The sequence below is a fragment of the Chanodichthys erythropterus genome, chromosome 3 (assembly GCF_024489055.1).
Source record: "Chanodichthys erythropterus isolate Z2021 chromosome 3, ASM2448905v1, whole genome shotgun sequence".
Classification (NCBI taxonomy): domain Eukaryota; kingdom Metazoa; phylum Chordata; class Actinopteri; order Cypriniformes; family Xenocyprididae; genus Chanodichthys; species Chanodichthys erythropterus.
In genome coordinates this window covers 47,648,795-47,675,102 of record NC_090223.1, presented here as the reverse complement: position 1 = coordinate 47,675,102, position 26,308 = coordinate 47,648,795, and the positions used below count along the sequence as shown (strand labels likewise).

The window sequence follows — 26,308 nt, the reverse complement described above, 5'->3', positions numbered from 1 at the left end:
GAAATGCAGCACGTTGATCTGCAGTCGCGGGTCTTTCATGTGGAGAACTGTCCTCATATTTATGCATAATGATGCATTTAAAAGTTAATGGCCATTCCGATCTTTATAAAAGTCCACATTGGTATTTGCAGATGAAAAATAACACGGGTAACATTAAATATATATTTTCTATCAGGTTAAAATGATTATTAGTCACTCAAAGCTCTCAGCGTCGATCGCGCGTATCCGCCATGTTTTGTAGTTTTTTAACACTTTTTACTCGTGTTTGTAGTTCTGAACTGAATCCTCGTCCAATGCGCAATGGGTTGTGGGCAATATTAGCCTTTATAGTGTGCACGGATCCACACTTCGAAAATCTACCGGAAATAGTAGACCATCCGGGGACTTTTGGCATACTCTTTTCAACATACTATGCTTTGGGACACACTTATTTTAATCTCACATACTATTTAGGATGGATAGTACGGACATTGGAACGCAGGGACAGTGTTGAACTTTCTTCTCCTGCGTCCTATTCTTCTGTAATCCAGAATGGCAGCACAGCTGAAAGGTTTGTTTGAGCTGCGCCCTCTTCTGTACAGGAGTGAATTTGCTTGTCCTTTACATTTGTCAAAAAAAAAAAAAAATATATATATATATATATATATATATATATATATATATATATATATATATTTTTTTTTTTTTTTGTTATTAAAAACCTAAACCTGCAAGCCCAGCCAATGTGAGAAGAAGTAATGTAAAAGTAAAGTATCACATTACTTTCCATAAAATGTAACTAAGTAACATAATTTTATAGGGAGTTAAAAGTAACTTTCCCCAACGCTGGTTACTATTATGTTAAAAGTACTAAATATGATTATGTTAAAATACTTTGCTATTCACAGCTGGTATTATAACCAATGAACTGGGAGTGAGAAATATTTCTTATACATCCACTGTATATAAAAGCACACAAGACTCTAGGCTCATTCTGTCTGGGCAGCTGGAGGCGTGTTAGAGAGACATTCACAAGAATGTTTGCTGCAGGTCAAGAGTGGTGCTTTCTGCTCTTTTGTTTGCTGTCTGCTGAGGAGGTGTGGAATGCAAACTTCACAAAAGCAGGGGGAAGAAAAGGGAAGGACGACGAGAAAGAAAAAGAATATGTGCCTTTTAAATAAAGGGAGACAAGCTCACCGAGAGGGACAGAAGAAAGAAAGAGAATGGAAAGTTGTAGGAAGTGAGCAGACAGACGAGGAAAACGAAGACAACACTGCCTAGAAGTTTTCATTGATTTAGCGGTTCATTAAAAAAATTGATCCTGCATGCTAATTATTTCGGGCACCACCACACTGGTAATTATCAAAATAAACACCACACTGAGAACTCCACCCTCAAACGCAGCGATCCGGACCGAAATGGAGGTGGAAAAATCTGTTTTGTTGTTGTTACAGCAGGCATTTTCCACATTAAGAATGAGTTGTGCTTCATTACAGGAAGTCTGGTCCTCCACTTCCTTAAGAATTTCATGTTTTATTCTTCTTTAAGAGGTATTAAGTGTTTTTATGAGGTCAATGCAATTACAGTGAGGAGCTGAGACTGTTTTTCCCCCTGCATTGACTAGTTTATAATTGTACATCTTTGAGGCTTGGGTGCTTGAAGTGTCGGAAAATAAAACTATTGAAATCAAAGATGTTTAATAGAGCAATTTCAGGTGTTTTCTGGGCTTGTAAGTCACACAGTATTCTCGTCAAATCTACACCTATGTATAGTTTCCTCCGCACAGTCCAGACCTCCTCCTTGCACACACACACACACACACACACACACACACACACACACACACACACACACACACACACACACACACACACACACACACACACACACACACACACACACACACACACACACACACACACAAGCAAACTTCATCCTAAAAATGACCCCCTCAATAGCTGTGAAATTTTTTCTTCTCAGACACTTGACGAATGATCGTGAGAAAGTCTGTGTGGGAATTTACCCAGGATTTAAGGAGGACATTGATTGGCTCTTTTAAAAAAATGGTTACGTCATGATAAGCCATTATTCAAATAATTAAGGGATAAAGTACAGTAAGCTGGTCACTATTGTTGAATTATTAGCCCCCCAATGTGAAACATAGGCTGCTTAACAAATAAATGTCAATTTCATTATTTTATTAAATGAGAAGAGTTTATAATATTTGCATAATTCCTTTTACTGACCAATCAGAATCAAGTATTTCAGGTAGCCGTGAAATATAAGATGATAACATTTCACTAATGAGATGTTTTATTTGTGATTTAACCCTCAGGTTGTGTTCGTTATGCTATATTATCAGCAAATACTTGTTTCTTTCAATTAGGACAGGTTTTGAATTTATTTTTGAAACTGACTGATTGTATGCCTCATTGATCTGAGCTTTTATTGGTCAATAATGACCATTGAAAATGAACGGGGGACATCGAAAATAAGAGAAACATTTAGTGTTCACATCATGCTCACATATTTACATCTGTGCTTGCAAAAATAAAGGCCTCAGACCTTTGCATGTGTGGATATATTCACGCTGCCACACACACACTAGTTCATGTACACAAACAAACTAGTTTGAGTATTACAGGCTTTCTTTTTCACAAAGAAATTTATCCTCAGATCAATGAGGCCTCCTGTCCAAACTGAAATAAAAAAAGTTGACCAAAACATTGAATCCAATATTTGGTGATAAAATAGCATAATGAGAGATTTACAAGTAACTTTTAAAAGGCCGGTCATTTTTAACCTGGAACACAAAAGGTGGGTAACACTTTAGAATAACTCACGCTATGAAGCATTAGTTAAGCATTAGTAAATAGTTAATTTATCATTTATAAAACATTAATAGACATTAGTAAGCCATTTATAAATACAGCTATAAATGCTTTGTTCTTGATTTATAAGCATATCTATAATGAGTTTAATAATTGTATTTTCATACTTTATTAATGATCAATTTATCATTTCTAAATTATGTATTACATTATTCACAAAGCAGTAATTTAGGAGTTGTCAGTGGTTCATAAGATCATTTAGGAAGTGTAAGTAAATGATTAATACAATATTTAAATGTACATTTATGCATCTTATTATTTAGACATATAGTATTAGTTACTCAGTGTGTTAATAAATGCTTTATTAACATATTCCTAGTGTCAAAACTACCTCAATACTAACTTTAAAACATTAGAGAACAGCAGTGCAGAAGATCACTGAACCTTTAAATCTCATTTATAAAAGCTTTACAAAGCATAAATAGTCCTCACTTTAGATGAGCTCACAAAAATAGTTAACTGACCACTTCTAAATGTTTTATAATTACCTGAATTAATCATGAATTGCAGTAGGAATATGTGTTAATAAAACATTTATTAGCACACTAAGTAACTATTACTATGTGTCTAAATAATAAGATGTATAAATGAATGTTTAGATAGTTTATTAATCATTTACTTACACTTCCTAAATGAACCACTGACAACTCCCAAATAACTGGTTTGTAAATAATGTAATACTTAATTTAGAAATGATACATTGATTATTAATAAAGTATGAAAATACAATTATTAAACACATTATATATATATATATGCTTATAAATCAAGAATAAAGCAATTATAGCTGTATTTATAAACTACTTACTAATGTCTATTAATGCTTTATAAGTGATGAAATAACTATTAACTAATGCTTAACTAATGCTTCATAGTGTGCAGTTATTATAAAGTGTTACCAAAAGGTGTTACAGATTTTTCAACACAGCACAAGGGTGAATCTATTATGCTGGAGGGAATCTGCTGTTAATCATATATTACCATGTGTGGCAATATACTACTACAGTCAGTCAGTAAATCACTGGTCATGTGTGACTTGTGGAGCTAATTGTAGGTATACCAGGAGCCTTTCTCTTAGCTGGCTCCCTCTTATTGATCTTTCCTTCCATCATGCATATAAAGCAGTTATGCAACAGTGTGAGATTACAGAAAATCTGTCATACATCTACAGCTCACTGCAGACACTTTGACAGTTCTGCCCTCACGGACACTGAGCATGCTTGTCAAATCAGCACTTTTGTTATTGGATGAAAAATCAATACGACATGCATCGTGTTGTTTTTTTCTGCTTGTAATATGGATTGTAAAGCATACATTTTACATTTTACAAGAGGAATTTACCCAATTTTATGGAAATAAAACGGAATGTTTCAAACACTTAACTGCATTTCATTTACAATTAAAGGGGACCTATAATGCCCCTTTTACAAGATGTAATATAAGTCTCTGGTGTCTGTGAAGTTTCAGCTCAAAATACCCCACAGATCATTTATTATAGCTTGTCAAATATGCCCCTATTTGTGTGAGCAAAAACATGCTGTTTTTGTGTGTCTCTTTAAATGCAAATGAGCTGCTGCTCCCATCCCCTTTTCCAGAAGAGGGCGGAGCTTTAACAGCTCACGCTTCGGTTGCTCAACAACAACAAAGCTGGAGAATCTCACGCAGACAAAATGAGGATTATCAGTAACGGTGTTCAGCCTTACATTATTCAAACCGGAGTCGGTCACTGATGGAGAGACTTGGGAAGAAGTTACAACTTTTAGAATTCATCTGGACGTTTTTGAATGGTTAGCTGAAAATGTATGTACAGGTGCTGGTAATTAGAATATCGTGAAAAAGTTAAAAAATTTTTGTTTTAAAATTTTTTTTTTTTAAAATTTAAAATTATTTTTAAAAATGAAACTTTCATATATTCTAGATTCCCTACATGTAAAGTAAAACATTTCAAAAGTTTTGTTTTTAAATTTTGATGATTAGAGCGTACAGCTCATGAAAGTCCAAAATCCAGTATCTCAAAATATTAGAATATTTCCTAAGATCAATCAAAAAATTTATTTTTAAAACAGAAAAGTTCAAGTTCTTTAAAGTATGTTCATTTGTACACTCAATACTTGGTCGGCAGCACATATTACAGCAAATGACTTGCTCCTAGCACAAATTACAGCATCAGTGAAGTGTGGCATGGAAGTGATCAGCCTGAGGCACTGCTGAGGCACTATTGAGCCTTCAGATCATCTGTATATTGTTGGATCGACTGTTTCTCATCTTTCTCTTGAAAATATCCCATAGATTCAGGGGTCAGGCATGTTGGCTGGCCGATAAAGCACAGTAATATCATGGTCAGCAAACCACTTGGAAGTGGTTTTCGCACTGTGGACAGGTGCTAAAGTCCTGCTGGAAAAGGAAATCAGCATCTCCATAAAGCTTGTCAGCAGATGGAAGAATAAAGTGCTCCAAAATCTCCTGGAAGATGGCTGCATTGACTTTGCACTTGATAAAACACAATGGACCAACACCAGCAGACGTCACGGCCCCCCAAATCATTACTAACTTCAGAAACTTCCCCCTAGACTTCAAGCAGCTTGGATTCTGTGCCTCTCCAGTCTTCCTTCAGACTCTGGGACCATGATTTCAACATGAAATGCAAAATTTACTTTTATCTGAAAAGAGGACTTTCGACCACTGTTCACTGTCCAGTTCTTTTTCTCCTTAGCCCAGGTAAGATGCTTCTGACGTTGTTTCTGTTTCAGAAGTGGCTTGGTAGTCCTTTTCCTGAAGATGTCTGAGTGTGGTGACTCTTGATGCGCTGACTCCGGATTCATTCTACTTATTGTGAAGCTCTCCCAAGTGTTTGAATCGGCTTTACTTGACAGTATTCTCAAGCTTGTGGTCATCCCTGTTGATTGTGCACCTTTACCTACCCAATTTCTTCCTTCTAGTCAACTTTGCATTTAATATGCTTTGATATTTCACTCTGTAAACAGCCACCCCATTCAGTAATGACCATCTGTGACTTACTGTCTTTGTGGAGGGTGTCAATGATTGTCTCCTGGACCATTGCCATGTCAGCAGTCTTGCCCATTAGTGTAGTTTCAAAGAACAAGAGATACCAGTAATTTATACTGTAGGGATGGTCATTTAATGAAACTCAAATGTAAATATTCTAATATTTTAAGATACTGGATTTTGGACTTTCATGAGCTGTACGCTCTAATCAACAAATAATAATAAAAAAAAAAAAAAACAACTTTTGAAATGTTTTACTTTACATGTAGGGAATCTAGTATAAATGAAAGTTTCATTTTTTTTAAAATAATTTAAAATAAAAAAATGAACTTTTTCACGATATTCTAATTATATGACCAGCACCTGTAGTTGCTGTGGAGTTGATTCAACTCATTGACTAGCATGTGCCGTCATGTTAATCTGTACAAATCCAGCATTGAATTGTTCCTCGTTTATGAAGCAGTCCGGCGTAAAATGACAGCATGTTAACAACACTCTACTACAACAACTCTTCCTCTTCTCTAAAGCAGCCCAACGTGGCCTCACCCCCTTTGTCGCATGTTCCCAGGGGCAGGGTTTAGGTAAATTTTAGGGTTTGTGATGTTACTAACCCGGGAAGAAGCTTGTTGTAGTCCCTACCAGCCGTTTGTTGTAGTCCTTAAACAGCGAATTCTTTAAAAGAAAATATCTCCCTTTGCATTGAACTTTGAGCGTCGTAACTTTGCAGATGTTGTTTGTTTAGGCTCAAACAGCAACATTACACACTAACTATCATAATCAAACACCCCTTTAAATGAAGATGTGTTGTTTAAATTAATACTAAATGTAATTAACTGAAATGTAGAGTGCTTTTTTGACCCACTTAAGTAGGGCTTAAGTTGCAATTTAGTATTTTAATTTTAATTTAGTAATTTAAATGTAATATGGAATAATACTCTACAGTTAAAATTATAATCAACCATTTTACATGTGCTTTATTATGTTAATCAACACAACATGTACTTTGAAGCATGACAAAAGATTATTAAAAGTGTGCTTTAAAGTAAAATGTTTACCTCCGGTTTCACAGATGAGGCTTAAGCTAGTCCCAGACTAAAATGCATGTTTAAGATGTTTTATCTGAAAACAACTTGTACCGACATATTGTAAAATATGTGAGTGCCATTATTTTGTCTCAAGATGCACACCAGTTTTTTTCTAGGGTATGTTTATAAAAGCTACATAAATACCCTAATTGAACTAAGGCCTAATCCTGGCTTAGGCTAAGCCCTGTCTGTGAAACTGGGCCTAAATTTGACATTATTGCAAAGTGCACTTTTAAATGTGTACTTATTCAGTATATGGTTCAGGATATAAATATTTTTCGGTAATATGTATACTCACTATATTTGTTTGGACTTCTAACTGAGGTAATGAAATTTGCCAAAACATTCTCTGACATTGTAAACATTGTATCACAGTGAATTATGTAAAAGGATTATATTCTCTGTGGGTGAAAGGACTCCCATTGAGAAAAGATTAATATCAAAGAACTTTTTTCTCCTCAAAATCCCTCAAATTATGTTTTGGCAGCAGTGGAGACTCAGTGGCTTTATTACACTGAAACATCAGATGCATATTTTGCTTTTTTGAACAGATTGCTGTCCTGTCCCGGCATGCTCCACCTTTGTGAAGCATTAAAGAAAGCAGTTGTTATTTCCAGATGTTCAGATCAACCCTCACTTTCTCTTGCTGTGGTTAATTCTGTGGGAATATTATCCTCTATATTGTCAGCAGTATATCACCTGTATGCGTCATTCCACAAGTTGTTCTCTTATCTGAGGTTCCCTGCAATGACTGTCTCCAATCTGTACCATTACTTACTCATGGAGACTCCGCTGGAAGAGACGTGTGTAGATGAATGCTGCAGATACGCAAAAGCACTTTACTCAAGTGCCTGTCAGACATATGTCACTGATATGACCTCAAGACGGAGAAGTGCAGTCAAGATGGAGATTCTTTATCACACTCTTTGGGTGGCTGTTCTGTGGTTCCTCGTCAAGGAAATCTAATGGTTTCATTCCCTGCCAGCTCTTCTTTCTGCTGTACATTTCTGAACTGTTACACGAGACTAATGTGTCGAGTTACAGATGTGCTTAAATGTAACTGCGTGATGTGCCATATGTTCCATGAACGTCCCGGGTAGTCAAAAGCGGCTGTCACTTTTCAATGATTCATGCAAACAGAGAAATTGCCAAATGCAACATGAAGCCTTTAAACACAATATAAATGCACCGCTCTCTATTTATGAAATTAAAGTACCACAGGCCTTTAGTGCATGAGTTATGTGTTGATCAACACTCTTTACTCTCAGCAAGGTCCTTTCACAACTTAATCATTAACATATGGCTTGAATGACTTTCTAGCTTCTAGACAATTACTCAAATTTGAGTATAAACAGCGATTTCAAAGTGTTGTTGCAAATTTTAGAAGTGTTATTTAGAAATTATAAACTTGCTTAAGATGTTTGGGTATTTAATGTTGATTATGTGAAGTGATTCTCATTGGAGCTGAGGTCTTTCTCAAATTCAAAGACTGCTGTTGGCCAATGTAGTGGTTCTCATATAAAAAAGAATGAAGTAAAGCTCATTTCATTGAGTTTTTTTTAAAACCAAAAAGAATGAAAAATGGCAAAAGAATGTATGAATTTTAAATGTGTCCCTTTTTGAAAAAGAAGTACACTTTAGCATGAAGTGTACACATTATAGAAATAATATGTGAACTGAATGTAGTTTCTGGACACTTATAAAATGGTTAGTTCCTGTCCTTGATTCTGATTGGTCAATAGCTGTGCTTTATTCACGATAAACCACGGCTATGACCGCTTCACTCAACGTTCTGTGTATCACTACACAACACCCTTAGCAACCACTTTTAGCAACAAACTGTATGCTATTAATTGATATTGTTCAATGAAGCTTACTGAATTATGTAGAAGAGTATTGTAAGAAAGAGATCGAGTGAGGGAATTTATTACCTGCATTATACCTGTATTATCTTGTCCTTTTAACAGTTCAGGGTTTTTCCCGTGACTGACAGTCGCTAGTCAAAGCATTTGTCAGTTGTGTCCTTTTCCGTTCACAACAATTCAGTCTTTTCAATGTAAAAGTCTTCACTACTGACTGACACACTCATAAAGACAGTCTTTTCCGCCATCTAATGGCGTAACAATGTAACTTCTGTTGCTGTTCACGGTCAGGGACTATTTTTTTCGGCGGAAGGAAGGCTTTCATGAAAGTTTACTTCATGAAAGTTGCATTGTTACACATTTTTGGCTTTAATATTTGTATTGTGTGATAACCGTTTTATAAAAGCAATAAGGTACTCGAGGCTAGTGCTGTATTGTGAATAATTCACGGCTGAAAGGGTTGCTTCACGTCGTGCCTAACAATGGCCTTCAGCCATGACTTATTCACGAAACAGCAAAGCCTCAAGTACCTTATTGCTTACTTAATGGCATGATAATTGCTATCTATCTATCTATCTATCTATCTATCTATCTATCTATCTATCTATCTATCTATCTATCTATCTATCTATCTATCTATCTATCCATCTATCCATCCATCCATCCATCCATCCATCCATCCATCCATCCATCCATCCATCCATCCATCCATCCATCCATCCATCCATCCATCCATCATAATTGACAGCCAGTGAATTTGCTTGCATTGGATGGTTCCATTTTTAAAATATACTTTTGTGTTTCCTGGGAAAAGAGTCATGTGAGCTTTGAGCAACATGAGAGTAGATGATAATAGACTTAAAGCAAATTATCTGTGACTTGATTGGACAGACCACATTTAGTCCAATCCATCTTGAACTGTTTTGAGAGTTTCGGAATCCTTCTGACTGCGAGAATTTGGAATTTCTCACTTTCTGCTTAAATGTCCAACTTCATTCTTAGTAACTATCTGTTAAAACCACATGGAATGCAGTTCTAACTTATGAGAGCCTGACTAAAATGAGGTGAAAGTGTGTGTGAGGGTATAGTTTACACAAAGGATCAGTTGGGATCTGTAAAGATATCTGACTATCTCAGTGGCTCTTATTTCTTTTGTTCCCTGTGTGCACTTCCCAAAAAACGTCCCATGTTTATCTTCACACCCATGGGGCGGATTATTACTCTGACTAGATTGTTTTAATGAATCTGAGAAAGGCCTCTTTTTATAGAACATTAGTTTTTTTGTATTGCATGGAGCTTTTAATGTTGTTACGCTCCCTGAGCCAATCAGAAGCCACACATTTGAGTTGTATGTCAGTGTTGGGTAACACTAAAAAAGTAAATATACTACCTATTAATTATGTCTTCAACAGCGTAGACTACTGTACTGATAACTCTCTCTAAAAAGTATTGCATTACTTATACTAATTACTGTCTAAATCCCATATCAACCTCAACCAGTTAAACAATACAAGGATAGACATGACACTAAACTTTAATTATTTCTAAAAAAAAAAGGTCAATCATACATTTTAAGACATTTTAGACTTACTTACAGAAGTAACTAAATTACAGCAAATTAAGAGTAATCCCTTACTTTACTTTTTCAAGGGAAAAGAAATTAAATGAAAGAAATTAATAACCTAGTAATGCATTACACCCAACACTGATGTATTTTTATGGTATTTAGCATTAATAATTTGTAATAATCAGAGAAAGACATGAAAAGTGACCTGAGAGCAGTAAGCATTTACTGTGAAAAGACAAATATGTACAAGGCCATGCTGTGAGGGGGCTGCAGGATACAACTGAGAAAGAATGAAGAAAAGAGAGCTTGTTATGTTTCATAGTGTGTCCCACGCTTGTTTTCTGTGTTTTTCTCCCAAGTAGGAAGGCTGTCAGAGGAAGAGCATCACTTTTCCTATCATGTCTTTCTCTTTAAACTTTGAGTGCTGGCTCATCCACAAAGGTCTGTCATAGCCTGGGTTATGGCGATGTCAGTTCCATGAATTTTTGTCAATTAGAGGAATCTATCTCGCAAAGGCTTGTCAGTCTGCGAGTCCAAACTAAAGCCGCAGCAGAATTTTTGGCCAAAGTGCCTCAGCGGCCCTGCATACTCTGCAAGGCAATATAAAAAGGATATATTGTGTCAAAGGAAGAAGGGCCCGGTGGGCTTTCCCTTTTTTTCTATCCAAAACATCTCAGCCTTGACATGCAAAAAAAGCACATGAATTCTTTTTTTCACACTCTGCTTAGACATGATCTGCTGTATGGAATTTTGATATGTTGAGCAGAATGAGTAATGGATAAATAATCACTATGCAATTTAATGATATGTTAGTATAAATACTAGTGTCATTTAGAGGGGCCTGGGGCCACCTTGTGAGGTATCATGGAGTCATGATCTTGTTGCAGTAGTTGCTGGGGGTGCATTGTTAGTCTGAGATGAGAGAGATCAGCAGATAACCTTTCCACTGTTCCCACTATGCTTCATTAACTGACCAAAGGTGTTCAAGTTCTCATTCTTATATTACTATGAAGTTCAAGGCTTGGACACCGATGGCATTTCTCATGCGACTTTCATGGTAACACTTTAGTATGGGGTACAAAAAATTATCACAACATTTTTTCTTTTGTCAAATCAATTTCAATAATTAAAGGGTTAGTTCACCTAAAAATGAAAATTCTGTCATTTATTACTCACCCTCATGTTGTTCCACACCCGTAAGACCTTCGTTCATCTTCAGAACACAAATTAAGATATTTTTGATGAAATCTGACGGCTTCTGATCCACACATAGGCAGCAACGACATTGGAAGCCTGCACTGAGTTCACTACGTATAACCATGGTTCAATTTGTTTAATAAAGTCGTTATTTTTGTTTTGTTTTTGCGCACAAAAAGTAATATAAAGGTTGAACCACTGTAGTCATGTCAACTATTTTATCAATGTCTTTAATACCTTTCTGGACGTCAAAAGGTGCAATGACGTTGCTACTGATGTGTGGATCAGAAACCCTCGAATTTCATCAAAAATAACTTAATATGTGTTCTGAAGATGAACGAAGGTCTTACGGGTGTGGAATGACATGAAGGTGAGTAATTAATGACAGAAATTTCATTTTTGGGTGAACTAACCTTTTAATGTGGTTCAGATGACATAATATTTTGAGTTTCTGTTGATTAAACCAATCACCTTCATTGTATTAACTAAAAAAATTTATTTCAATGAACTCAAAACTTCTTCTTTTTTTAAGTTAAACCAACAATTCCTTTTTACAGTGTATTAACTACAACTTTTGCCTCAAAAAGCTCCTAATTTACTGCTTATTAATAGTTAGTAGCCTAAGGTAGGCTAGTTGTAGTGGTTAAGTTCAGGTATTGTGTAGGATTTAGGTATGTAGAATATGGCCATGAAGAATAAAGCATTAATAACAGCCCATATGAAAGCTAATAAGCAACTATTTGAAAGTGAGTGAAAGTTTGTTCCCAATACAAAAGTGTTTTCACTTTCATTAACGGAATCAAAGTAAAACCACTTTAGCAAAGCAATGTGTCGAAAACCTGCTGACAATGTATTACAATTTCTCTTTCTTTTCTGTTGTGTACTAATCTTATTTATTCTTTTGAATTTTGAGTAAATACCTAGTAGCTGCGGGAAAAGCATTAAATTAGCCTAAGTGAGTTTTGTGGACTTAGCTGGTTTTTAGCTTGTTTAAGATGGTCTCCCACTCCCAAACCCCTCTAAAACCAGTAAGACCGGACTTATACCAGTAAATAATGCTATTTAAGATGTTTTTTCCCCCCTGTTTACTTTAACGCGTTACTGTATTACTACATTAGCTTCAATTAAACACAAGCATACATTTTAAAGCAACGTCATATCAAATTCAATCTCTGACACGTGTCCACCGTTAAGCATCAGAGTTTAGTTAAACGCATCATTGGAGGGAGAGGAGGGGACGTGGGAGAAAGTTTGGAAAGGGGTGATTGGAGGCAGAAACTGAATGAGAGGGACAGAGCTTAGAGGTCTTGGAGGAGAGGAGGATACTCAGAGAAAAAAGCCTCTCCATCTTGTGCAGCTACAGACCGGGACCGGAGCACTTGTCTCTTTTTCTCTCTCTACGCATATGGCTTCTGGGCTTTCTGAGTCGTAATCTCCTGGTTGTGTGGTAAAGCGCCTGAGTGGAGGTAACGGGTCCTGAACATGAGGCGGCTGAAGGAGACTGTGGTCTGCGCGATAGTGCCGCTGCTTCTCTCTCTGTGCACCACAACGACGCAAACAGGTAAAGTAGCCTAAATGAAAACTTAAAACAATATATTTTTTTTCACCAGTGCTTTAAAAAGCCTTTTAATAATACTTTTAAACCTTGGGACGTAGTTATTTCCTGTGCACTTGTTACAGATGCGGATTCGAGTCAGTAACATTTGTTTTAGAAATGTTGTGCAAAATGTGGCGTTGTCGTGTTAATTCGCGCGCATTACTTAGAGTTTTTCCTTAATAATTTTATAACGAGCTCTTATTAATGTGTGGGAAGTTTGAGATAAATGTTGAATATTCAGTGTTCCGCCAGTTTGAACTTGTTCATTGAGTTTCAGGATGACAGCCGCTAATGCGCTTTAAGTTTCCTAAAAAGGCCGATTTCCAACACACTCTACTATTCTACTTACTCATAATGACCGCATTTGTATTTTTGGGCGTGATTTATTCTGTGTTTTGCAGCTGTCTCAAGTATTTATATATAGATTTTAGCTTCTTCTTTTTTTTTTTTTTCTTCAAATAAAACTTGCTCTGGATGGGACGAATTTTGGGATTTTTGTGGTAATCAAATAACAATAATAATAAAAACATAACCCCAATCACCCTCATTATTATTATTATTATTTTACAATTTTAGTTAGCATTTGTTACAGTCTCACAACCGTGTCAAATGTAGGTCTAGACTGTCTGCGCAATCTTTGTGTGTCAAGTAGAAGTACAAAAATGTTACAATCCTCCTCTGACATGACATTTTGATTTGACATTTCTATTTTTAAACTGATTTTATCAAATTAAACTCACAAGCTTGCTGATTCAGATACTAGCAGTTCTGTCATTTAACATCCAATACTTTGAAAAAAGGTTTAATTCTACTGTCACCTTGCATGTGACAGCAATTTCACCCATCTAATAGCTTAAAGTGATGATGTTACAATTCACAACACTGTTCTGTTTTTCTATTATACCAATTAATTGCTTTTTCAACCCTTTAGTAGCCCATGCTCTTAGGGTAACATCATTGATCAGGTGTAGTTGCATAGTTGGAATAGTCAAGGAAGGGAATTCTCCAGCAGACTGTCACGTCATGTTCGAGTTTGCTCGTGACCCATGTCAGTTTGCTGTGAAACAGTTTGACGTTGGCTTGAGACATAGGTGAATGAGTGCTTACTGACCTACTCCAGTAGATTAAAATTCCTTTTGGGCACTTGGCCAACTGTACTGTTAAACAATGTGGTGTACACTGCGTTCCAAATTATTATGCAAGTGACATATCAGTAAGATTTCAGTACAATAAACATTCAGATTTTAGTTTTTCTAAGAAAATGTTTGTTTGTTTATTTATCCATGTCTTTTTAGATAACTGGTATCAATCTCAGACAAAATAATTTGCCAGATCTATGGAAACCCTACTTATTAAGCAAGTCACAGTTCTCATGCAATATGGGGACAAAGAAAGATCTTTCTGAAGATGAAAAGCATGAAATGGTGCAATGTTGTGCAAAAGGCATGAAAACAATTAATGTGAAACTGAATGAAGATTATCGAATTATCTTAAGATTTGTGAGTGATTTAGAGCACAGCAGAACTCAGTCAGATAAAGGCTTATTGATGAAATTTCCTGTCAAAAAAATTAATTTTATTAAAAGGGCAGCTATAAAAAAGCCAGTGTTGAGCAGCAAACAGATATTTGAAGCTGCTGGTGTCTCTGGAGTCTCAAGAAGCTCTCCATGCAGGCTGGCAGTTGTGCGTAAAGATGCATTTTAGACACCACTAACCAAACTTCACAAAGAGAAACATTTACAGTGGGTGTAGAAATACATTTTCAAACAGTTTTATTGCTGTGGTGTTTTTTTGCAGCATGGGATAGTGCATAGTGCATTGTACAATAGTTCATTGTACTATGCACTATCCTCCTTTCATACCAAAGCGGAAAATGGCCAGTTATGAACTCCACATATCTTGCAAAAGTCATTTTAATACCCTCCATCTCACTTCCCAATATTCCAGCCCAAATCATCACCACCAGCTCCCTGCTGACGTCGCAGTCTTGTTGGAACGTGGTGGTCATTCACCAACCATCCAGAAATCCATCCGTTTAGACCATCTATTGTAGTACAGCATTATTCAGTGAATAAAACTATTTAAAAATGAGTCTTTGTGTATTTCTAAACCCACTGTAAACTTGTAACTTATATAATTAAATTGATTTATTACTTATGCTGGAAAAAAAATCACAATTGCAATATTATGGTGGTCTTTTATGTGTATGACAAGCATAAAAAATATTAAATGATGCATGCTTCTATTATGTTTAGTGTGAAAAGGCAAAGTCCCTTTAAGTCAAGTCATTGAAACACCTCTCGGGCATTCAAGTGCAGCTCCTATCTCTTTGAGTTTGGAAACATCAAATTCTCCAAAGCTGTTTGCCAAGCTTTCGATTAAATTTCATATTTGAAATCACCAATGAAATCTGACAAAAACTCATAATTTTTGTTTCTAAACACTCGAATCATGACAAAAAATTTTTCTGGCTGGATCAACCTAATGCGCATGCGCAGACCTAAATGCGCGTCTCTTGTGTCCCGCGCATCTGACTGTTTCTATAGGAACCGTAGCTTCTAACGGCTGCTGCAGTGACGCGATGACTTTACCAATCAGCGATTGGCTCTTATTTAGAAGGCGGGACCTATTCCGCCATATTGCGCGTTTCACTTTCTCCCATTCAAAACAATACAAGTGACACATCTTGTTCTATAGCAAAAGCCTCTAAGTGCCATCTGAAATTCTTCTAAAATTAGCATTTTTATGAAGCTTGTATGTTTATTTTCAGTTATTTCACTTTAATAGCAATGAAAAGGACCTAAAAGTGAAATAACTGAACCTAAACATACAAGCTTGATAAAAATGCTCATTTTATAAGAAAATTTCAGATGGCACTTAGAGGCTTTTGCATCTGAAGTCTTCATATATATATATATATATATATACAGCATATAATCACTGCTTTTTCTAAACATGGTGCAGTGCATCTAAGTTACTGACTCTCACATGTCCATGTCCACATGTTTCATTTTCAAAAATGAAATTTCTGTCAGTAATTACTCACCCTCATGTCATTCCAAACCCATATGACCTTCATTCATCTTCAGAACACAAATTAAGATATTTTTGATAAAATCAGAGTTTTTTTTAATCTCCCATAGAAAGCAACAAAATTACCAAATTCAAAGTCCAGAGAAGTAGTAAAAACATTGTTAAAATAGTCAGCGTGACTACAGTGGTTCAAATTTAATATTATGAATCGATGAGAATACTTTTTGTGCCCAAAAACAAAACAAATATAAAGCCTTTATTCAACAATTTCTCTACCCTATCATTCTCATACACAGTTTACGATGAAAACACATTGCAGAGCTTACAGGTTTTACGTCAGAAAGTTTGTAGAGACTGTGTAAGAAGACTGACGGGATAGAATTTGTTGAATAAACTCATTATTTTTGTTTTGTTTTTGCAAAAATATTCTTGTCGTGTAACCCCTCACCCAGGTCCTACTTGCCCCGCTCTGCGCAGGCCTTGAACCTTGGTCTCCGGCGTGAGAGTTGGACACTCTAACAAGGAAGCTAAAGGCTGCAGCGTCTAATGTCAGTCGCTAGAGCATCTCTTGAGATCAGAGAAGTGCTACTAGCTGGTCTCCGTTACAGTCGCTTCATAACATTAAGGTTGAACCACTGTAGTCACATGGACTATTTTAATGATGTCTTTACTACTTCTCCGGACCTTGAATTTGGTATTTTCTTTATATGGGATGTAAAAAACCTCTCGGATTTAATCAAAATTATCATAATTTGTGTTCTGAAGATGAATGAAGGTCTTACGGGTTTGGAATGACATGAGTAATAAATGACAGAATTTTAATTTTTGGGTGAACTAACATTTTAAGTAAGGGGTGCAACCTGCATTAAGCATAAACATGAAGCCTGCAAATAAAGTTAAAAAATTGAAACACACAGCAACAAAAAAACATTATGATGTAAAATAAATTTAGTGAAATTTGATCATGTGACTCTTTATACAGACAGTCTGATGTTCGGTGATGTTCTGATGGATTTTTTAAAAATTGTAATCTATATCCCTTAATATTAATAATTGTAAATATTGATCGGGTCAGATAAGTCTGACTTCATCTCAGTATGAAGGCCATTTGCAGAGATGTAAGGAGATGTGCAGCCACAGTGGTATCACTCCTGTCTGGTAAACAGTGGATCCTGATATGATGGAGCAGGATGTGGTTAGTTGAGTCAGCTGTCGGGTATTTGCCTGATCGCCCCGAGAAAGTCTGGTGTGAGTTTCATGTGTTTAAATATAGGACTTTGGAGCCACAGTTTGTTGTCATGTCTGACATGAAGAACAAAGGCATTTTTTTCTGTTTGTGATTCTTCTTTCTCTCTTCCTCCACATATTTATATCCAATCTATCTGTCCCATCTTCTTCAAAGGCCTTGAGTTCTTAAGGCTGTGGGAGGACTATTTCTGAGGTTGCATCTTCTCTTTATGGTTATCATGTGTTACCATGCCTGCTCGTGCCTCCCGCTCTGCCGCCCCTGATCCTCACCTTTCACACGGCCTGTTTGGGAACTCCTGCAGTACAACAGTCATGCATGTTCCTTTTGATCCCACTGAACAAATAAATACATGAAACAGTATGGATGAGAATATTTGAAGACAAGAGGCCGATGAGTATGGGTTTTTCCATTCAAAAGAGCCCTTTCTTTCTCTAAACAGACATGCCTTCCTGCTGCTGATGAATTTGGGCCAATCTTGCTGCTGTGCAAAATGTGTCATCCATCCAATAACAATACAAACATCTGGCTCACAGAAGCAGAGCACCGTGCTCTTTTCTATAGTGGCCATATACTGTATTTTGCATCAATGTCCTTATGATCCTTTAAGAGGAGTGATGTCCTCATGTACATCATGATTCCCATGTAAACATCTCCTCTCCTGCTGCTTTCCACCAAAGTGTCCAATTCAGTTCACTTTGTAGCCTTATTTATAACTACCCTAGGCAACTATTTCTAGTCATGCAAGTGCAGCGCCTGTCTTCTTGAATGGGGAAAGATTAAATCAAAACTTTTGGCAAAAACATTTCAAGTCACAACAATCGTAAAATCACACACAAGATCACAGCAATAGCAAACATCAACTATCCAATCAATTCCAATGGACAAAATCAAGTACATTTTTCTTGTTTGAGAAGCCGTTTTGTTTATACATCACAATAGGGAAGAAAAGTTTATTGCAACTTTCGTTTCACGCTGACTTTAACTGTGAATTGTGACCTCTTTACCCACAATTGAGGTGCCCTTGAGCAAGGCACCTATCCCCCAATCAGTCCCCAGGTGCCGCAGCAAAAATTGGCTCCGCACTGCTCCGGGTGTGTGTTGTTCACGGTGTGTATTCAATACTTACTGCTGTGTGTGTGCACTTGGATAGGTGAGATGCAGAGCACAAATTCACGTCATGTCACTTTCACTTCAGATGTCATATTTAGGGTTTGAGCACCAATGGTACGAGGACTCTCTTGGGACTTTTCCGTTTATTAGCTTTGTGATTGATTAGCTTTATGATTATGTATGAGTGGCCTGTTTCTGCTTTAATGCCATTTGATGATCAAGGATAAGTTAGATAAGCAAAGATTTCGGCACATCTAGAGACACCAAAGGGAGTTTTAAACACTCCAGTCTTGTTGAACACTGTTCGGTCAAACCTGTAAACACACCATTGGTTGAGTCAAGCCCAAAATATAATTTACATGCACAATTGTACACATAGCCTTTCAAAGTATACTCCATTTGACGTGCAAGCACACATAGGCAGTCGACGCATGTGCGTTACAACTTCCACTCTGTTGACAGAACTTTCACTAGGAGTTTTAACCCATATTCACAACTTTATAATCTCTTAGGCTACACTCTAAAAAATTCTTGGCTGTTTCAACCCATTTTAATAACCCTATTTTAATAATCCTATTTTAATAACCCCTATTTTATTAGGGCATGATTAAATCCATTTTTGCTAGTTTAATGATGGGGAAAAAGGTCGGTGCACCCGCCGCATGGTGTAAAAGGGTTGTCCCAATTGTCTTAGGGTGCGTTCACACTTGTCATGTTTGGTTCGATTAAAACGAACCCTGGTGCGATCGCTCGGTTAGTGCGGTTCATTTGAACATAATGTGAACGCTGCCATCCGAATCCTAGTGCGCACTAAACAAACAAACTCTGGTGCGGTTCGAATGATATATGAACGCAACTTGGACCAAAGACATGTAAACGAACCAAAAACAGAAAGACAAGACCCTAAAAACAACAGAATCCTCACGCATGTCGGTTTTTCTCATCATAGTCGCGAGTTTGCTCATCACAGGCATCAGACGCGCGTCTGCATGCAGCAGATCATTTGTGTGTGTGACGGATAAATTCCCGCCGCTGTTTTGACTACTTTACACATCTTATAAGCTCTTTACGAGTTCCCAGCAGGCCAAAATACCATCACATGTAGGCTACACACCGCTACACACACACACACAACGAGCGCATTTACCTCAGCAAACAGCATTGTTTTGGATGTTCGGTAAGTTCCGTCTCAAAATAGGCAATACCTCATAAAATCCGACCAATCACGTGTGAATGTATCCCTGTGCCTTAAGGTTCAGCATCTTTTGGTTCGGTGATAAAATTGCCAATCTGAACGCTAATCGGACCAGGACTAAATGTCTTGTTCTTCTTTGGTCCGGACTGAACCAAACGAATCGAACTACAAGTGTGAACGCACCCTTAATGAGTAATGGGTGTGTTTTGGATGTAATGTACAATAAACCAATCAGAGTCTCATCTCCCATTCCCTTTAAAGCCAGTTGCGCTCGCGCCATGGCAGATTCGCTATTTACAGGGTGGAATTTTAAAAACTGAGCGCTTCTCTAGCGAGGAAGCGGATCTGCTTGTGTGCGAGGTTAAAGCGCGAGCAGACCATCTATGGGAAAAGCCGGATTCCACCAAAGCATTTTTATCTTTATGCACACAATAATAATCTTTTACATTGTAATCCTTTAATTTTTAATATTTGGCATGTTTTTGTGCTGCTGCACGTCCCTGTGTGAGTAATAATCAGAATGTACTAATGCGCTCTTTAAATAAAAACGTGGCGCAGGATGTTAAAATGATAACTGCGTCGGGCTTTAACTAGCAAAAAACACTTGCGGTGGCCTGATAAGGCCCAAGAGGTAAAGTACACTTTGGGCTTCAATATTACTTTGTTGAGCCACTCAAACAAACAGCAATATTGAAAACACCACAGAGCCACAGCGTTTCTTTGAAAACCAATCTAATGGATTAAAGGTGCAATATGTAATATTTTGCAGTAAAATATCCAAAAACCACTAGGCCAGTGTTATATATTTTGTTCACTTGAGTACTTACAATATCCCAAATGTTTCCAACTATTTGTAAATCATGAGAAAATTGCAATTTTAACCAAGGCTCCGGGACGTGTGAGGAGTCGCCTGTCATTTTTGTCATACCCGCGTTATCCTTGATTTCACGAGTTCACACTTACAAATAAGTCAGGTAAATTAATTGGTAAACGTATTTGGCGTGCTGTCCGGGGAGAGGGCTCCGAGCTCGGTAATCGGCCCGAACACAGAGTACCCCCCCCCCCCCCTCCTTTTAGATTATATGAAGTAATCCAGAGAGTGTGAGGAGACGGGGTGGTGGAGGGATTCTGGAAACTGTCGAGGATCCTTGGGTGAGTTTGACTGTGATTATATACAGGCCTGAACTCATGCCGATTGGGTAGATACGTTGATTGCATATTGTTGACAGCTGGTTGAGATGACGTAATGATCAAGATGATGTAATGATTGGGTATCTTATTTGACTTGTTCCTCCTGAACTACGTTTATAAAACATCATTTCACGAGTACACATTCAAATAAGTCAGGTAAATTAATTGGTAAACGTATTTGGCGTGCTGTCCGGGGAGAGGGCTCCGAGCTCAGTAATCGGCCCAAACACAGAGTACCCCCCCAAAAATGCAAAATGTTAGCTACGGACAGCAGCCGGGAACTGTAACCCCCCAAAAATATAGAAATAAGGCTGATTTTTGCAAGGAGAAAGCTGTCTGCCGGATCGGGAGGGTTCTATCTGATGGGAGTTCAATACTCACAGCGAACCAATGAATATAAACCTCTTCGACCAGCAAACTAAGATAAGGTTTAGATGTTTTGGCTGGGGCGTCTGCAGCATCCGACGGGAGTTCAATACTCGCAGCGATCAGATGGGTAAAACCCCACCAGCCAGAACATTGAGAAGGAATGGCATCCGACGGGAGTTCGTTACTTGCGGCGACTAGAAGGGTAGCTTCAGCTGAGGGGGCCCCTTTAGGTGTCCGACGGGAGTTCAATACTCACTGCGATCGGACGGGTAAGCCCCAGCTGACGGTGGGGAGGACGTTTAGTAATTGGGGGGCTCTTGCGGCATCCGACGGGAGTTCAATACTCACTGCGATCGGACGGGTAAGCCCCTGTTGGCATGGGGTGAATGTTTAGTTATTTTAGATTGGGAGGGTTCTAGCAGCGTCCAACGGGAGTTCAATACTCGCTGTGATTGGACGGGTAAGCCCCCCCGCTGATGGTGGGGTGGACATTTAGTAATTTTAGATTGGAGGCTCGTGTGGTGTCCGACGGGAGTTCAATACTCACTGCGATCGGACAGGTAAGCCACGGTTGGCATGGGGTGAATGTTTAGTTATTTTAGATTGGAGGCTCGTGTGGTGTCCGACGGGAGTTCAATACTCGCTGCGATCGGACGGGTAAGCCCCCCCGCTGGCAGAGGGGTTCATGTTTGGTAAGGGCTCTTGTGGCATCCGACAGGAGTTCAATACTCGCAGCAATCGGACGGGTAAGCCCCCGCTGGCAGTGAGGTTAGCGTTAGTTATTTTGGATTGGGAGGCTCTCATGGCGTCCGACGGGAGTTCAATACTCACTGCAATCGGACGGGTAAGCCCCTGCTGGCAGTGAGGTAAACGTTTAATTATTTTAGATTGGCAAGCGCTCTAGCGACGTCCGACGGGAGTTCAATACTCACTGCAATCGGACGGGTAAGCCCCTGCTGGCAGTGAGGTAAACGTTTAATTATTTTAGATTGGCAAGCGCTCTAGCGACGTCCGACGGGAGTTCAATACTCGCTGCGAATGGACGGGTAAGCCCCTGATGGCATAAACGCAAAACATTTAGCTATTTTCGACTGGGAGGGCTTTCGCGCAGTCCGACGGGAGTTCAATACTCGCAGCGATCGGACGGATAAGCCCAGCCATAGTTGAACGAAAATAGAAAATGTATACCGTTTCTGAGGTTCTTATGGGAGCTCAATACTCATGGTGTCAGATTGAAGTTTGACTGATTTGACTGAGTGGTTTGAATCATCTGTTTAGAGGGTTAGTTACCCCGTGTGTCATTTCTGAGCGTTTATATCCTGTCTGCCTATCTGTTGTTGATCCTGCCTGTTACCCGTTTACGATTCCGTTGCTGCCTGTCCTGACCCTTGCCTTGTATACTGTTCTGTGAGTGATATCTGCCTAGCCTGACCATTGCCTGTTTCCTGACTACGATTCTGCCTGTCCCTTGCTGTTCCTGGTTGCTCCTGATTGAACCTGCCTGTACGACTACTCTTGCTTAATAAAATGCTGCATTTGGATCTCTGCCTCAGTCCCGCTTCGTTACAGCTTCATACTACAGTGACATTAATAATCGCATGATAACATGATTTCTTCCCGAGTCCTATCCCTATTCTTTTGCACCGTCTGTTGAGGTGAAGACCACATGTCCCAAGATTCCGCTCTCAAACTTGGCATCATCAAGCTACGCCTTTACGCCTACGCCTAGCTTGACCTCTAGCAGACAGAAATCTTACATACTGCACCTTTAAGGTGCTGTCACATTACTGAAATTTAATGGGCTAAAAAGATGATGTGTGAAGCAGTGGTGTGCATAGACCTCCACTGGGGCAGGGGTAAAATAGCGTTCCAGGGTCACCGCAATATGAGTGAATGGGCACTTTACTATTAGCAAATAAAGGGGCAGGGGCTCAAGACCCTAGGTTTTGGGCCAAATTCCGAGCTCGGAGCCCTCTCCTCGGACAGCATGCCAAATACAGATATTCAATACAATATCTGATTATATGTAAGTGTGAACCCGTGAACGTCACTTTCAAACCAAGCATTTTTCTGTTGGTCAGAGTGGTGAGTCTGCATGACTAAGTTGAACTTGTTGCTAAATCTGCGTGGGGAAATCTTTCCACTCACACAAAATTCCCAATCGTGTGGATTCTTATTTAAATGACTGGATTTTGGCCTCGAAAATCAGCTGAACAACTGTACATTGTGGAAACCACAGCAACTGCTTAATGGAAAGCTTTGTCTGGTGTGCGCATCTTAGACTGGGAAGGTTTGTGTGTTTAATGTGTACACTGGGGTGGGGGACAGCAGTGTTCAGAGAGGGACATAGAGTTGCAGGTGTTTCCTTTGTGGTCCCACATACAGGGATGTCTTGCAGTGAGCAAATATCACAGAACCTACTTTACAGTCAGAGGAATGTAAGACTGATGTGTAATGATGCTCAGCTCCCTGGCACAATAGTGTCGTCCACTCAGCAGTTCCCAGACTCTAAGTACGTTGGATACAGTATCCCACAGTGCTCCACAGCGCCGTCTCTGAGCCCACATACTGCTCCCACTGCCTTCAAGACACACTAGAGAAATAGAAAATTGCAAGCTCCCTGTTCCCTTATTTTCAGCTGGGGATCTGGTTGCATGTTGCGCAAAATGAGATGGTATTAAACAATCTTGTTCCGTCCAAACTGTGGGTTTAGTGGAGCGTGACTCCAAAAGGGGAAGAGTTCGCTGATGTGGTGGGGGAAGTTCCAGGTTTTTCTAACAGCATCCAGCCACCAGTCTGAACGACTTCCAAACATTAGCGATAACATGAAACAGACCCGGACTTAAATCTCACTCACGTTTATGCTTAAAGCTCACAAACATTTTTGTTGAGCTGATTGTCCATCTGTTTCATTTAGCATTAGTCCATTGGGGAGATCTCAGTTGATTATTTCCACGCATATAACCAACATCCTACACTTTCCTGGAGAAGTATGAACAAATTAAAGACTGTGTTGAAAGACAAACAATGTGAAATAGGATCCAAGATTTGAACTGCTTGTCTAATGTGGAAAGAGAGTTAAAGTGTGTGACCGTGGCTGAGGGGTGGTGAGCTGGGACAGCGTTTCTGGAGTGCCTTTGGGCGTGTCTGAGCTGTATTGTTCCAGCTCTCCTCGCTTCATTGCCTCTGCTGTCTACAGGGTTTGGCTCCAGGCCTCTTGAGGTCAGGGGTCAGGACCAGTAATTCAATTATATCCAGCCTCAGAAGGGTGATGAATGTTGTTTGTCACAGATTTAGACTTCGGTCCGCCTCCAGTTGTATGTTAAATTACAATATGGTTTCATATTAGGTTGATTTTTCAGAATATTTATGGTTTTATGTATATATTAGGTTGTGGTATTGTGTTTTTTAAAAAGCTGTGGGCAGAAACTGTGTGGACCGCTGGAGTCATTCTCACAGTGTGGTAAATATTCCTGTGGTCTTGAATCAATGTTGGAGGATAAACATGGACTGATGAACACTAAAGGGAGTTCCCTTAAATTATAGTGTATTTTGCAGCTAATAATTTAGCCAAGACTGAACTGCTTTCAGTAAATAATGATGCAGGACAATGTGAGAACTGCGTAGACGGCAGGAAAATAAGGCTCTAAGGATGGTCGTGGCGAGTGCAGCCAGTGTAAACCACCCTGTGTTATGTGATGGATATTAGTACAAACATTTGATCAGTAACATAATGTTTTAATAGAATTTGACCAAAGTACTTCACTGGTTCATTCAGAGTTTACTGGGATAGATTGGAATAGTAATTGTATAATTTTCTAAAAATATTTTCAATGTTTGAGTTGGTCTGTTTTTGATGTTGTTCTGACCCCTTTGGAAACCCCCTACGGAAACCCCTTGCATAGGGGAAGAGGGATGCAATGTGACAAACCCAATGAAGGATATCCATTAAAGGGATACCCTTGTGAAAGCAAAGTGCACTTTATCATACTAAATAATATACATTAGAGTACTTATAATGTAAAGAACTTAATGTAATGTTTTCAGTAACATGGCAATGAAATGAAAATGTATTATAGTTTAAATTTATATTAAATGCAGCTGGCTGAACTTTTTTGACCCACTTGAGTAGGACTTAAGTATATCTTTATATGTAATTTCACAATTACATCTGTTTCTTTGAGATGTGGTTAAAGTGCATTGCAGAATGTACTGACAAGAATTTATGATAACCTAAAATATATTTTAATATCATTTCTTTTGAAGCTTGTATACCATGTATTGAAATGTATTTGTAATCTCACATTTGTACAGATGACGTTGCAATTTAGTACATTTGAAATAAATGGACTTTAAATGTAATATTGACACACTAATGCTGCCTTCACATGCTAGCTGAAATTTGATAATTCACACTTCTGAAGTCATGATTACAAGCTGGGAGGGCGTTTGTGACGAGCAGGGCGGGCGAGAGCCGTGAGGGAACGGCGCGAGGCCGGTGACGCGAGTGATAATGAGCGTCACCTGCGAGGCGTGACGGCCTCGAGTCTCTCACGGAGGAGCTCCGGAGGCATAAAAGGAGGAGCGACTACAATGAAGGACGAGAGAGGACCAGGCCTGGACTTTATTTTATGTTTTGTTATGTTTGTGTGGCCGGCAGACGTCCGCGAGGGTCTGCCGGCATTACTTTCGTTTTGTTTGTTTATTTTATATTAAAGTTTGGTTGAATGTTCGCCGGTTCCCGCCTCCTTCTTCCCATATCTACTAACCTTGTTACAGCGTTCATGTGCAATTTTTACCTATAGGAAACTCGTATTTACGATAATTCCGAGAGCATGTGAAGGCAGCATTACAGGGTAAGTTCACCCAAAAATGAAAATTATCCCATGATTTACTTATCCTCAAGCCATCCTAGGTGTATATGACTATGACTACTTCTTTCAGAAGAATACAATCAGAGTTACAGTATATTAATAAA

General features: G+C 38.5%; 1 protein-coding gene across 4 annotated transcripts in view; it reads left to right on the top strand.

Moving 5' to 3' along the window:
* col5a3a (collagen, type V, alpha 3a) overlaps positions 1-26,308 on the top strand; it is a 217,600-nt gene that overhangs the window by 127,101 nt on the left and 64,191 nt on the right. For 2 of the 4 annotated variants that reach the window (XM_067382581.1, XM_067382578.1), the window contains exon 1: positions 12,888-13,148. The exons of the other annotated variants lie outside the window; for them this stretch is intronic. In XM_067382581.1, coding sequence (XP_067238682.1) covers positions 13,070-13,148 — 79 coding nt within the window. In that variant the 5' untranslated portion in view covers positions 12,888-13,069. Of the gene's footprint in view, positions 1-12,887; positions 13,149-26,308 lie in introns of those variants that run through there. 4 annotated transcript variants of the gene reach the window in all.